Raw genomic sequence first — 14,168 nt, forward strand, 5'->3', positions numbered from 1 at the left:
CCGAGCAGTGTGAGCACCACTGAAAATCAGCTCGTGTGCCGCCTTCGACACACGTGCCATAGGTTGCCTACCCCTGGTCTATCTGCACAATGTACATTAAGAGAGAGGTGGCTCCTTACTAAATCTGGCACAATAGGTACTTTGTTTAAAAGAAATTGTTGAGTCATTTTTAGGTGTTATTCACATTATAACTAACAGTTTGTGTGCTGTGCACTCAAACCTGATTGTTGCGGGCTGGGTGCATGCAAATATGACTGATGGACACACATACAAACTTCTCCATTAGGGAAATCTACATTTTTGTCAGATTTTATCTCACAACAGACTCATGCACAGCTGCAGATGAATGAGGATCCATGCGCAGCTGCTGAGAGATAAAATGTTCTCCACCAAGAGCTGTACTTTTATCACCCCACAGGTCCACTGCCCGTTATACAAGAGCAGATTAAACATAAAAAAATAGGAAATTAATATACACAACACTTTGTTATGAGGTAATTAGGTTTGCTACTCACACAGTATACAAACCCACAAAAGAAAAGTCATGACAAGTTAAGTCACCTAATGATACAGAACCTCTACTCCTCCCTCCACAAACATACACTTCACCATTACTACAACTAACATACATTATAAACCACACACTGCTGCCTTAACTCTGCTCCCTCTGGGGAGGCTAGTGTTCCATCATCCCCTCTAACCTCCCTGCTGCACACAGCCTTTAGCAAAATATCTTCAACCAGTGTAACCAGCTACTACAGCTAAGATCCATAACTATTAATGTTGGGAAAAAAATCATTAGGTAATGGAGTGGAGAAAGGCAAATGGTGGCAAAATTAAGGTTGTGGAGAGTGGTCTGTGTAGTATGATAGTTGCCATAATGCTAAGGTGTATGTTGAGGAGTAAAAGTTTGTTGTGTACTAGTACACAAAGAGAATTATATAGTTTTGTACTAATATTTTAATCTAAACTATCCAATCAGTTTCTAAAGAAAATGTAAGTAATGGATACAAAACAAAAAGATATCCCAGTAATTTTTTAATTTAGGATTAGATGTATTATTGGCCAACATGTTTTCCCCATTCTTTCTATCATAGTAAATTGACAGGAAGTAAGAGAGAGATAATCACTGTCAAGAAGAATGACACCTGTTAGCAAAATCAAAAGCCATGAAGATATTACTTAACTCCACAGAACTGAAATTTGACCTGCAAAGTGTTTCTAACATGTGGAACAAGTCCTATGGGGAAGAGTGTTTAAGAGTCTGGTGCATTAATCTTTAGAGTCACTGTGCTGGCTCACATCCCAGATGAGCTAAAAATTACAGTGATGTATGTGTGGTTTAAGGGTGAAATCTCTTTCTTTTCTTCTCCTCCCCCCTGAAGTTAAACACATTTCGATCATGCATGCAATTTTCTACACTGTGTTTGTATAGAATATTAGCTCACAATGTTTACAAATCTCTTAAATTAAAAAGCTTATACATCTCTTGCCAAAAGCAAGACAGAAAGACAGGGAGAAAGATCTGTGAACAGAAGGATAATCCTACTTTATGGACATCACATTTTACAGCTTGATAAAATTGAATTGTTTTTTCTTACACCAGAATCGTTAGCTAGTGTAATGTAGCCAGTAGGGTATTTTAAGGGTTTCAGTCAGTAAAAAAAAAAAAATAGGCCCTAGCATCCTGAATGAAGTGGGGCCATTACATGTGAAAAGAGATGCAAGCAGCTGTTGGCCAAGGGAAAGGATGCATAATAAACACAAAAGCTGGAGTACCATTATGCTGTCCCAGCATGCAGAAGATAGAGCCCAAACCTCCATTAATGCTGTGCACAGGGTAATTTACACATAAGACAAGGGAAACAGGTAGTAAGGGTAAGGGAACGGAACCTGTGCTACAGTACAGCCTCACTTCTTCCCCAGGCACTGTGTCAAAAAGTATAGGGATATAATACTATATCCACAGATCATAAGTAAAAGGAGGTATATGTCCACAGAAGACTGGGACAATGCCATCTTAGGATAATGATTCTGCTTATAGGATGTTAGAGTCTCTAGATGGCATGTCCTGAAGCCTTGAGAAAACAGCACTGTGAACTAATGCTGACTGGCAATTAGCAGGTAGGCAGACATCATGCCAGTAGTCTGATAAGGATAACAGTATACTGGATTGCACAGATCATCCTCAGCAATTGCCCAGAAGGGCAAAGAGGGTTTTTATTAAATAAAAACAAACAAACAAAAAAATACCCCAGAGCCCAGCTCAATTTCCACAGAAGGGCAATGAGCTGAGAGTGCTGGGCAGCCTGTTATCCTTTGTATTGATCCTCTTAATTGTTTCCTGGAATAAATATACTGGCTATGTTTGGGGTAAAAGCACTGCAGCCTCTTAGGAGGTAATGACTGAGATCCTGTGTCCTGTCTGGGACATGTGTCTGTCCAATATCTTTGTCAATCAAGGTCTGAAGCATGCTAGACTGTGCCATTAGCATCCTACTTCCTCTTCCTCCTCATGCATTCCAACTTTCCCCAGAAGTCTGTTATCAGGACCAAGGTCATCAATGGTGATTGTCAACTAAGCATCATTTTTCAGACAGCTTTGGAGAAGGATGCATGACCATTTCACTGGCTTCTTTTAGACATGTTGCACACAGTTTTGTACCTCCCCCTGTTCTTTGTACACAAGCTTTGCTGAGCACTTTTGTTCTGGAAATTAATGACTAGGTATCTGTCCTCAGTTTGGGACTCCTCCCCCATCCCCCCTTTTTGGAGCACATTTTGTTCTCCTGTAGTCTTTGCATCATAGTGGACAAATAGGGTTTTAATTGTATGGAAGTCCTGTGAAAATTTTAGTTGTGCCAAAATAGAGTTCTCAGGAAAACCAGACGCAGAGCAACAAAAGCTACTTTATTTAATCAAAACTAGTATGTTAAATATTCCTAGCCTGTGTTTTGTAGCACTCAGCAGCATGTCGGTAAATGTATTAAGTGGCATCAACCAGCTATTTTTCTTCCACTCTGTTTTTCATCTTCCCACATGTACAACTCATCTCTCTTACCATCTTTCCCTTTCTTTGAGTACCTTTGGGGAACATAATAATGATGTGTGAATGTGCTGAACACAAGAAATGTAAGTACAACAAAGACTGGTGAATACTCACAGCTTACAATCATAGTAGAAAAGATTCATGTTTGTATCTTAATTATTCCCATGATATCTAAAGTGAAGGAAATAATAATACTTAGGGTATTATTAGTTGCTTGTTAAAAAGTAGCACTGTTAAAACCAGGGGTAAAAAAAAAAAAACCTTGACAGGAGAAACAAAACTAAACAAAAACCTCAAGGATCAGAGCAATACACTGAAGAATACCGGGTAGAATTAGAAGTGACTAGACTCTTTTAAATTTTGTTTTGAGCTTGAATTTCTTGAGATTCTCTTTCTCCAATAGAAAAGTTGGTCCAATAAAATGTATTACCTTGCCCACCTTGTTGCTCTTGTGATTCTCTTTGACCATGAACTGAATGCTTTGACATTGGTGTAAACAGGAGGTAAAACATCCATGGGAGCTATTTCCAAGGATACCTCAAAGAAAAAAAAAAACAACCTGCTCATAGGAATATAGTCCTTAAATCTCCTGGAGAACATGTGAAATGGTCATCCACAAAGGAAACAGTAAGTTTTAGCTCAGGGATCGGCAACCTATGGCAAGCGGCTCGCCAGGGTAAGCACCCTGGTGGGCCGGGCCAGTTTGTTTACCTGCCGCGTCTTCAGGTTCAGTCGATGGCAGCTCCCACTGGCTGCGGTTCCTTTTCCAGGCAAATGGGGGCTGCAGGAAGCGGTGGCCAGGACATCTCTTGGCCCGCGCTGCTTCCCGCATCCCCCATTGGCATGGAGCGGTGAACCATGGCCAGTGGGAGTCGCAATCGGACAAACCTACGGATGTGGCAGGTAAACAAACCTGCCCGGCCCACCAGGGTGCTTATCCTGGCGGGCCGCAGGCCAAAGGTTGCTGAGTTTTAGCTGCATGCTCTGTTAGTAACATATGTCACTGATAGAGAAGACCTTGACTGACATGGTCATTCTCCAGCATGACCTCTTTTTGACACCACAAAGCAGAAATCAGTCAAGTATAATAATACATTTGGATTATGTAGTGGAGAGTGTAAGTAAATGGTCTGAGGTATAATTGTAAGTAAGACTTTCAAGTCTGTCTATACTTCCTTGCATAATGTAAATAGATTTAATCTTTAGCAAAATTCCATTGTTCATGTAACAATTCTTGCAGAGTTCTTAAGGTTTAAATATTGAGCTACAAAGGTCTAGGGCCTTTTTTCATGTCAAGACTATAGTACAACATAATAGGCCAGATCAAGAATTTACTTAGTCCATTTCAATGGGCAGCACTCAGCTGTGCTGTCTCAGCAGCTGACTGAGCAGGGAGTTGTAAAATATTCAAAGTTCCCTCCCTGCTCTAATGTGGAAGTAATCTAAGATACTTATATAATCCCTATTGCCTTAGTATCTGAGCACCTCACATTTTTAAACATAATTTATCCTCATAACACCCCGGTAAGCAGGAGAGTACTATTATCCCCATTTTACAGATGGGGAACTGAAGAACAGAAAGAGGTGACTTGTTCAATGTCACAGAAGAAAGTTGATGAAGAAGAAAGAATTAGACTCAGATCTTCTAAATCCTGTGCTATTGTCAACCATCCTCCATACCACCAGCCAATTATGAGCCCTACCAAACAGGCTTGGCTTTAGCTTTAGCTTAGGTCAGTAAGGGATGTACTTATGCCAAATTTATATAAGACATTTAAACTGAAATGTTCACACAAGAGTGTTTCACCATTATAATTAAATCAATTTCTTAATGGAAACCAAACAGGGCAGTGTCTACACAAAAGAATAAATGGACACAAATCAGACATCAAGAACTGTAACATTCAAAAACCAGTAGGAGAGCACTTCAATCTCCCTGGACACTCAATAACAGATTTAAAAGTGGCAATTCTTCAACACAAAAATCCTTCAAAAACAGACTTCAATGAGAAACTGCAGAACTGGAATTAATTTGCAAACTGGACACCATCAAATTAGGCCTTAATTTGCAAACTGGACACCATCAAATTAGGCCTGAATAAAGACTGGGAGTGGATGGGTCACTACAAAAAATAATTTTCCCTCTGCTGATACTCACACCTTCTTGTCAACTGTAGGAAATGGGTGACGTCCACCTTGATTGCATTGGCCTCGTTGGCACAACAAAAGTAATTTTCCCTCTCTTGATATTCACCCCTTCGTGTAAACTGTTGAGAATAGGCCACTTCCACTTTAATTGAATTGGCCTTGTTAGCACTGTTCCCCCACTTGGTAACGCAATTCCCATCTTTTCATGTGCTGTAATATATATACTGCTTAATGTATTTTTCAGTCCATGCATCTGATGAAGTGGGTTTTAGCCCACGAAAGCTTATGCCCAAATAAATTTGTTAGTCTCTAAAGTGCCACAAGGACTCTTTGTTGTTTTTGCTGATACAGACTAACACGGCTACCACTCTGAAACCTAAACAGAGATAGTTGAGTTGGTGCTAATTTCTCTGTACTCAGGGCTTCAAACTGTAAGCTCTTTGGAGTGTGGGCTGTATTTTTATGACCTGTGTGTGTTCAGCACTGAACACTATGGGGCCCTGATCAGGACCCATACGTGATACGGATTCTAAAAATTAATAATAAATCAAAAATATAGTGCTCTGCCCTTTCTGTAGTGTGTTGTGCTCTCTGGCTGACCTCTGCATGGAAACAAAGGGATGCTGTACCCCCTCGTTCAAAAGCCAATCCTGCCCAATGTGATCAAAAACATCAAACACGGAAAGAACAAAATCACACCACCTAAAACTACGAAGACTCAAGCACTCACCCCATTTCAGCTCACTTAAAAATGCAGAGCTAATGGTAATGTAGGCACATTAATAGTTGTACTCATTTTATATTGATATACTCTCTCTAAAATAGAAATACAACTATCAATGTGCCTGTACCATTAGTGCTGCATTTTTAAGTGAGCTGAAATGGGGTGAGCACTTAAGTCTTTGTAGCATATTGCTATATACACATGTCTTTATATCAATACCATGATTCTAACTTATTAATGTTATGTTTCATCACATATTACTGTTATGCAGCATGATTTAACATGTGTATATATATATATATATATATATATACATGTATTTATATATATAAATTTTATATGTTCTACAGTATTCAGTTGGTTTATGACCTAGTATCTAGTGCTGTTTGTCCCTCCCCTCCCGCCACCCAAGTGAATTGTAAATACATTTTTTGTAAAATCATTCTTTAGAGATTTTGATACCACAAAATCTAAGTGCTGTCTGCAAACTATGGGTAAGTATATTGTTCTACACAAAATAGAAGTGACCATATGTTATAAATCACAGGGATGCCAGTCTGGAAACACATGACACATCCTTATGCTTGGAAGTACCTGCACCTTCCTTCTTTGTATTGGGACATTTTAATATCATTATTATTGTACTCTCAGTAAAAGAACCAGTCCAGAGACATTGTAAATGAGTGATTTCTTATGAGGAATGCTTGAAGCCATTGCAATCTTATTGCATTCTTGAAAAACACAAAATGAGGCCATTTCTCTCATACATTGTTTATATTAGTTTTCAGAAATATTATCTCACAAATATTTTGCTTTACAATTTAAACTTCTAAACTAATATTTTCAAAAACAACAATAATTGACCTATGATTACAAATGTTGGTGTATTGTTGCCACCCCAGTTCCAACCAGCCAGTTATTTTAAAGTACAATTTCTGTGTAATCTGAATATTTAACTTTTCTTCATGACTTGTTCAGAGACATTGGTTCAAGAATAAATGCATTTCCCCTGCATCAATTTCTGTATTTCAAATTAGTATCAAGAGTCAGATTTTCATAACACAAATTTCAGCATTTTTAATGGATACAAGATAAACTGCTAGTGTGAAAAAGATAAATTCTATCATTGTACTAGTCTCAGTAAATTGCTAATGAATATTGCACACTGTAAATTTTAATGAAGTTCATCAAGTATGTTTGCATATCAGTTTCATATTTCTTATACCATTGAATGAATGATTAAAGCTATTTGTGAAGTAATACACTTAAGGAAATATACTAGTAACTTCTATGGGCTTTTGATCATGCCCTATACAGCAAGATATCTGTATTGTACAGTTGGTCTATAGAGCTTTCCAGCTTATCTATCTTTATTATATAATTCTGATTTAATACACTTATTTTATATAAACAAAGAATGTGTTTTGATGTGGAGTTTAATTAGCAGAGATGGTTACAAATCAAATGACTGGATTCAAATTTCCCAAATATTAGGAAAGTTGGGATCTGAAATTTGTAACATCTATCATGAACTATAGAACAAGCAATGTAAAAATGTCAAAAAAGTATTTTAAAAGCATTTCTTGATTCTTCAAAAAGTTCCACCAATAATAGAAGAATTCATTTTTTAAAATGCTATTTTTCCCTGATATATTTATTAATTTACTTGTTCTATAACCATTCATATCCACTGATAACTTAATTACCTTAAAATGTCATTAGTTATAATATAGTGGTGGTGGGGGGAGAGACTATTATCCTAGGGTTCCCTATATATCAGTCACATCCAGCATCAAGCTGATGCAGGTTAATTCTGCTAACATAACCTGGGATCTAAAAGTAAATCTCTTCAGTTTCTCCTTCTTTCAAGAGCATCAGTAATAAATATTCTATACTCAGAACATAGATGATAATTTGCTGAAGATGTGAAGCAAGTCAGAAAACAGTCCAGTTCAATTTTCCACAGCAGTACTACTAAGAGTAGTAAGTAAATAAATAATAATACTTAAAACTTATAGAGCACCTTTTTGTAATCAAAGCGTGTTATAAACCATAAGCTTCGATAATAGTTGGCCGTGGTTAAGTTTCCACTTGAGACAGGAGTCTGGCATCCCTCTATCTTGATGAAAACTGAATTATTTGCCTGAAAATTTTGCACATATTATTTTGTCAGGGAAGGGGTCTAGTTTTATTTATTTATGTATGTATTTATTTGAGGGTAGCTAAGCAAATCCCTTAAAACATAAAAATTCAAAAATATGAAACCTGTTTGCATTTTTGAAAGTCTAACTTAAAAAACAAAATCACCATTGATCAAAATATTTCAAATTTGTTTTATTCTCTTCAGTGACAATTGTTTTATTGTCTTCAACTTTGACAACTTCTTAAAGTGTAGTGTGATGGTTTAATTTTTGAGTTATTTGATACCATTCTTCTGAGAAGTCCAGAACTGGAGTCTTTGAATTGTAAATTGCATAGCACTGAGTTCAACCTACCTGTAGTTACAAGCAGTGCACTTCTTAAAGTCGGTATTCACAATGGACAGCTAGCTATAAAAGATTTAAGATGTCTCTAGCCAAAGACTCCAAGAAGCTTTAAGAATTGTGGCAGGGACCCTGTGGGTTTCAGTAACAGTTGCATGGATTCCTGGGGAGTTCATAAGACTTTCTCTCTTTCTCTCCCCTCCAGTTTTTATCAAAACCATCTACATTTAGTTTTTGTATATCATTATTTTATATATTAAGTTATAAGCTAAGATAATGGCCAGATAAAATCTTCATTAAGATAGAGTAGAAGAAAGACTTCAAGAAAAGTGATCTATTGTAAAGTTGTAAAGAATAGAAATGATTGAAAACCTGGAAGTTCAGAATTAAGATTTTACAAAGACTGTCAAACAGTTCATATTCTCCTGTTATATCTCTGACTATCCTACATCTAGATTACAAACACCTTAAAGCCATACACTACACCTTTTTCTTCATTTTCCAGTATCTTAATTTTCGCACTGGATCATAACAAACTCAGCATACTACCTGCCAAGTCAAATGCCTTTCTCCAATTTTCTCTGCCATCCCAAATTTCCAATATAGTCAAGAAGAAGTCATAATATTTTCACATCTTATCATCTACATAAAGCCTCGAAACCACTTATGTTTATAACATCAATCCTCATCAAGGCTTCAGAAATTAACAATGTCAAATCTACTCTCATCCACTTTCTGAGTACAAAGACCACTACAACTATCTTATTCTCTTCCCTGATGTGGGATGACTTTCAAACATCCACACACAACCAAATCTCCACTATGAGCCATCCATTGGCTACGTAATGGCTCCAGTTTACAGAATATCTCATTCTCCAAAATGAATTAAATCGAACATTGCCTCAGAATGACAAAAATAAAGTAGAAATATAGAAGGCAAAAATGAGAATTATAGTTAACACAGATGTGATCTGATATTTCGATGGCGCATAGTATGGTGGGGTACAGGGATGAGACAATTTGGGTAATTTTGAATTTCCATTTTTTTTCTTAAGTTTTTTAAAAATACAATCTACTTATAAATAATCTTACTCTATAATGCATACATTAATACAATTATATAAAACAAATCAGATATCAAATACATCATAATGCTTGGCCAATCAAATACAGATATGCTGTCACCTTTATAACAAACTGAACTCAATATTCTTTCTAAAGGATCTGATACATCTATGCACATGCACATGCACCCCTCCCCACTGAAAGCTGCATGAGCAACTTGAAGTGTAAAATATTACAAGCCTCATTAATGTATTTCTTGGTACCCTGGATAAGTTTTTCTGGATAAAAGTTAGCAAGCTATTGTTATGGTTTTAACAAGTTCATCAAGAAATGATGTAGGGAGGGAATTCTCCTTCCCACTCTGAAATCTTTGTGCTGCTTTATATTTTATATTGTGGCAGCAAAATGGGCTGTGAAATTCCTGGATCCAGCACCATAGGAATGGAGTAGAGACCACCTCTGCAAATCCCAGACTAGGGAATGTGTGCGGGGCACCACAACAGTGGATTCTGGGTGGCATTGCTGCCCACAGGCAACACAGCTTAGACTCCTCAAATATAGGGCTGCCTAAAATACACCCAGGGCTGTTTCAGTGCCCATTGTTGCCTGAAACCTCAGGGCAAGAAAAGATGATATAACACCACTTTAATCCCCCTCCCCTGGCTGGGAGGTTTGTGCTACACCTCTTAAAGACACAGCATAAAAATCTCATGTTTCAATCTGAGTCTACAGGCTTCTTATCTTGAGACATGTCCGGGAGAATTAGAACCCATTGTTCCTGATAAAAATACTTTGTTTTATAATCACCAATCTCCAGATTCAGATACTCTTACCTCACACCACATAATTTTACTCCTCCAGCAGTTGTGCATATGGAGATCAACACACACACAATCACATACATTCACATGTAACATGCCTCCTGTGAATATATATGCATATAAAGTGTCTCTGAATTTATTTTATGTCATACAATTTCAAAAGTATTATTTTTTTCTGTCATAAATAGTAGTTGTGATCTCTTTGCTCCATAGCAAAATTTTGCTGGCTTACGAGGATTTGTTTTTGGAGGGGATGGGAAAGGAAAAACAACAATTATTAAATTCATCTGAGGTGAATACAGTATTAAATTAAACAGCCTTGTTATTACAGATAAAAAATCATGTTAAACAAAACAAAATGTCTGTCATCAAACATAGACAAGTTAATGGGGCCCAGGAAATTCAAGCAATATTAAACACCCCTTTTGGTAGACATTTCTTACTCTTTTGCATGAGCTATTTGAATTTCTTATTCTTATTTTATGCTTTTATGTATTTTGGAGTGGGGGGGAGCATAAATGATGCACAGAGCTTAAACTTGATCATTTCAGATCATTCTTCACCTTGAGTCATACAGAACACATTTTCAGTGTAATGACAATATTGCAGTTTTAGAAATACAAACATAATATTTGTTTCTTATGGTATGTGTGTTGAAGCTCACATTCAATAATCCTGCCAAGCCTGTCCTACAGGCAAGATAAAACATTTAAAATAATAATTTAATAGGCACAGTTGAGTGGTTTGCTGAGCCTAAACCTGAAAGTACAAAAACATGATACTCCACTTTGGCTGAATGGTTCATATCACAACTCCTTGAAGAATTAATTCTATACACAGACATTTTATTTGAATGTATAGTACAAAATTGCAATTCTCATAGCTCAAAGGGTGTTCAAGTCAATGGTAGAATTTAATAGGAGGACAAAAATCTTTCATATGTTGGGTTACAACCTACCAGGTGCATCAAACTATAAGAAATATAAAGTGCTCACCTGTTTTAGGGTCAACAGAGAAGTATGGCTGTCCCTGAAGAATACTGTATACCACCCGGGCACTGTTCCCATAGGTAGGGTCATCTGCATCTGTAGCTGTCACCTGTAGAACAGAGGTACCTGTACATCCAGGAAAACAAGGTTTAGTTGATGAAAGTTCTATATCTCCTGTCAAGCATGTATATACAATTATTTTTAAATGCACTTCCACAAGTTTGTATTTGTTTTTCTTCAAAAACCCCTTCTTTCTAGCTAGAGAATGGATCAAATTGCAGAATTGCTTCTCCTTTCTTCCATCCTTTCATGTTTTTAAGGTGTTATCACCTTAGTATCTAACTGCAAAAAAAATTGTGTGTGTTAAGATCTGGGGTTTTGTTTCAGCTCATTATGTAAAGATACCAGCAATTTCAAAATTCGTATCCAGATCAAGATTTTGAACACACCAAAGTTATACATGTTGGGATAAGACCACCATTTACTGCAGATACTAATCTTGAAAGACATATTCATTTTAAATCACACCCGTGGAGCTCCAGAAATCAATAAAAGGTGTAAAACAATTATAGCATAGAAATCAGAAAACTCCAAAGAACAAAAACTTAAATCTAAAACTGCTTTCTACAAAACTATCAATGGAATTTCAGAGACAGAATTCCAGCATTAACAGAAACATCTGGGAGCAGCCTTCTTGCTGTGGTTAACAGATATTTGTAAGAAATTATAAGTTGCAACTCCTACTATGTCATAAGGTGGAACAGGGTTATGAACTGCACTCTAGAGATATTAAACTGTGAGAATTGCTGTGTAGATAAAGTGCAGCAGAGAAGTTTGTGATGACTCAGTTGCAATAAAGAAACTCTGAAATTTACTGTAATTTCTTCAGTAAATACTTGATTATGAATCTTTTTTGCTATGTCATTTGGACACTATTTTCAAGAAATCAGTTAGTGAAAGGAGGGTAAAGTTCTGGAGATTCATTCTTTGACCTTCTCCTCCACATATCCTCAGACTTCCTATTGCGACACATAGATTTGGCCAGTATCAACGAGGAGCTCAAAGAATTATAATATTGGAACAGACCATTAGCTCATTTCTAGTGTTATCATACATCTGGCAGTGATATTTGAGGCCTATGGCTCTGCTCTTACAGATACTTATGCACCATGAATTGAACTGTTTGAGGTCAATGGGACTCAGAGTCATAGTCAAGTAAGCATGTGAGTCTTTGCAGGATCAGAACCTATAAATGCTTAAGGAAGCATCCATGCTATAGTGCAATGTTATATCCTGAACATAAAAGTTCCTTTCCACTTCCAAGCTGGTGATTAGCATATACCTTATAAGGTTGAGAATTGCTATCCTATGTAGTTGTTAATTCTACTCATGTAAATAATTTGAATACATGGGAAAGAGTGAAATTTGAAAATATTTTGTTTAATTAATTATAGCTCAAACAGCCGATAATGACCTATTTATTTTTATCCAAGTTTTAATAACCTATATAGAAATGTAACAGATACACTGGCATGCAATCATTTTAGGTTCAAGATAACTGAATTATTTTTGAAGTACAATAAACTGAAAAGAGAAATACAATGTTGTTTCCTTAAACTGTTATTGAAATCCATATGGCCATTTTTACTGTGATGCCCATACTTAATGTTCATGTACAAGTTTCAGCAAATCATGACAGGTAACTTCAACTAACAGCAAATGCCCCCTCCTCTGTTTTACAACTTGCTTAACTACCTGAAGAATGAACTTCCACTCTCTTCAGCAATAATATAAACATCAACATGAAAAAGCCATATCTTCTCTGTACCCTAGTATAGTCTAAAATCTCTGCTGACTACAGACTTTCCATATTAATTTACTTATACTTTTTATTAATGGATATATTATTTTATGCTGAAGTATTATTTTATTTCATTTGGGCCACCGTCAATGCCAGGACACAGGAACAAAGTGATTTTATTCATCTCAATGTATATACTAACCAAAACCACCTCCCCATCTAGGCAGCTTCTGGTAAAAACTGGTAAAAACTGCAATCTCTTCCTACCCTCAAAAACAGTAATTACCCGCAACTGCCTACCCGGTCAAAACATATTAGCCCTGACACCTTCTCTAAACCTTGGAAAACATATGAGCTTTGAAGAAGTCTCTGCACATCAACGGATATAGGCTTTTTCAGAAGGCATAGGAGGAGTAAGGTCCAAAGCTGATGTTATTTCATTGCAACACCTTTCTAACAGTCCCTCTCTCTTTTAAACAGAGGAGTATATGAGTGCCTCTGCTGATCACTGCTATGAGGATCTAAAACAGGGAGAGAGAATGGATGTAAGCATATTCCAGGCCATTTAAGAGTTTACAGAGTACAACTAACATCTTAAACTGCACTTTTGGGATAGTCCAGTACTTCAGTACCTTTTTTCCTAAAAGCAGGAAAGCATCTTGAGGACTGGAAGTTTGATCCCGTAAGATGCCAAACACTCTTTCCCAATCCCACAAAACACTTAAGCATGTGCTTAAGTTTACAGACATGAATAGTCCCAGAGACTCTGTGAGTGGAAGGTGGAGGCCTGGGAATAGGTGGGGTTGAAGAGTAAAGAATAGTAAGTGGCCAGTATGGCTCCATCAAGAGCTCTTTAATGACCTGAAAATCAAAAAGGTATCTTACAAAGCATAGACACATGGGCAAATTTCTAAGGGTGAGTGAAAGACAATAGAAAAAAATTCTATAAAAAACATTTGGAGTAACTGAATGTGGAAGGAAAATGTAGGACCAAGGAGGAAAGGAGAGCTGATAACGGACAACACCAAGAAGGTTGAGGTGTTTAAACCCATTTTGCTTCAGTCCTCACTAAAAAGATAAATAGTGAA

General features: G+C 36.8%; 1 protein-coding gene across 3 annotated transcripts in view; it reads right to left on the reverse strand.

Moving 5' to 3' along the window:
* CDH18 (cadherin 18) overlaps positions 1 to 14,168 on the reverse strand; it is a 904,559-nt gene that overhangs the window by 186,121 nt on the left and 704,270 nt on the right. For all 3 annotated transcript variants that reach the window (XM_034761577.1, XM_034761578.1, XM_034761579.1), the window contains one exon: positions 11,286 to 11,405. In XM_034761577.1, coding sequence (XP_034617468.1) covers positions 11,286 to 11,405 — 120 coding nt within the window. The remainder of the gene's footprint in view (positions 1 to 11,285; positions 11,406 to 14,168) is intronic.

Source organism: Trachemys scripta, chromosome 2, assembly GCF_013100865.1.
Source record: "Trachemys scripta elegans isolate TJP31775 chromosome 2, CAS_Tse_1.0, whole genome shotgun sequence".
Lineage (NCBI taxonomy): Eukaryota > Metazoa > Chordata > Testudines > Emydidae > Trachemys > Trachemys scripta.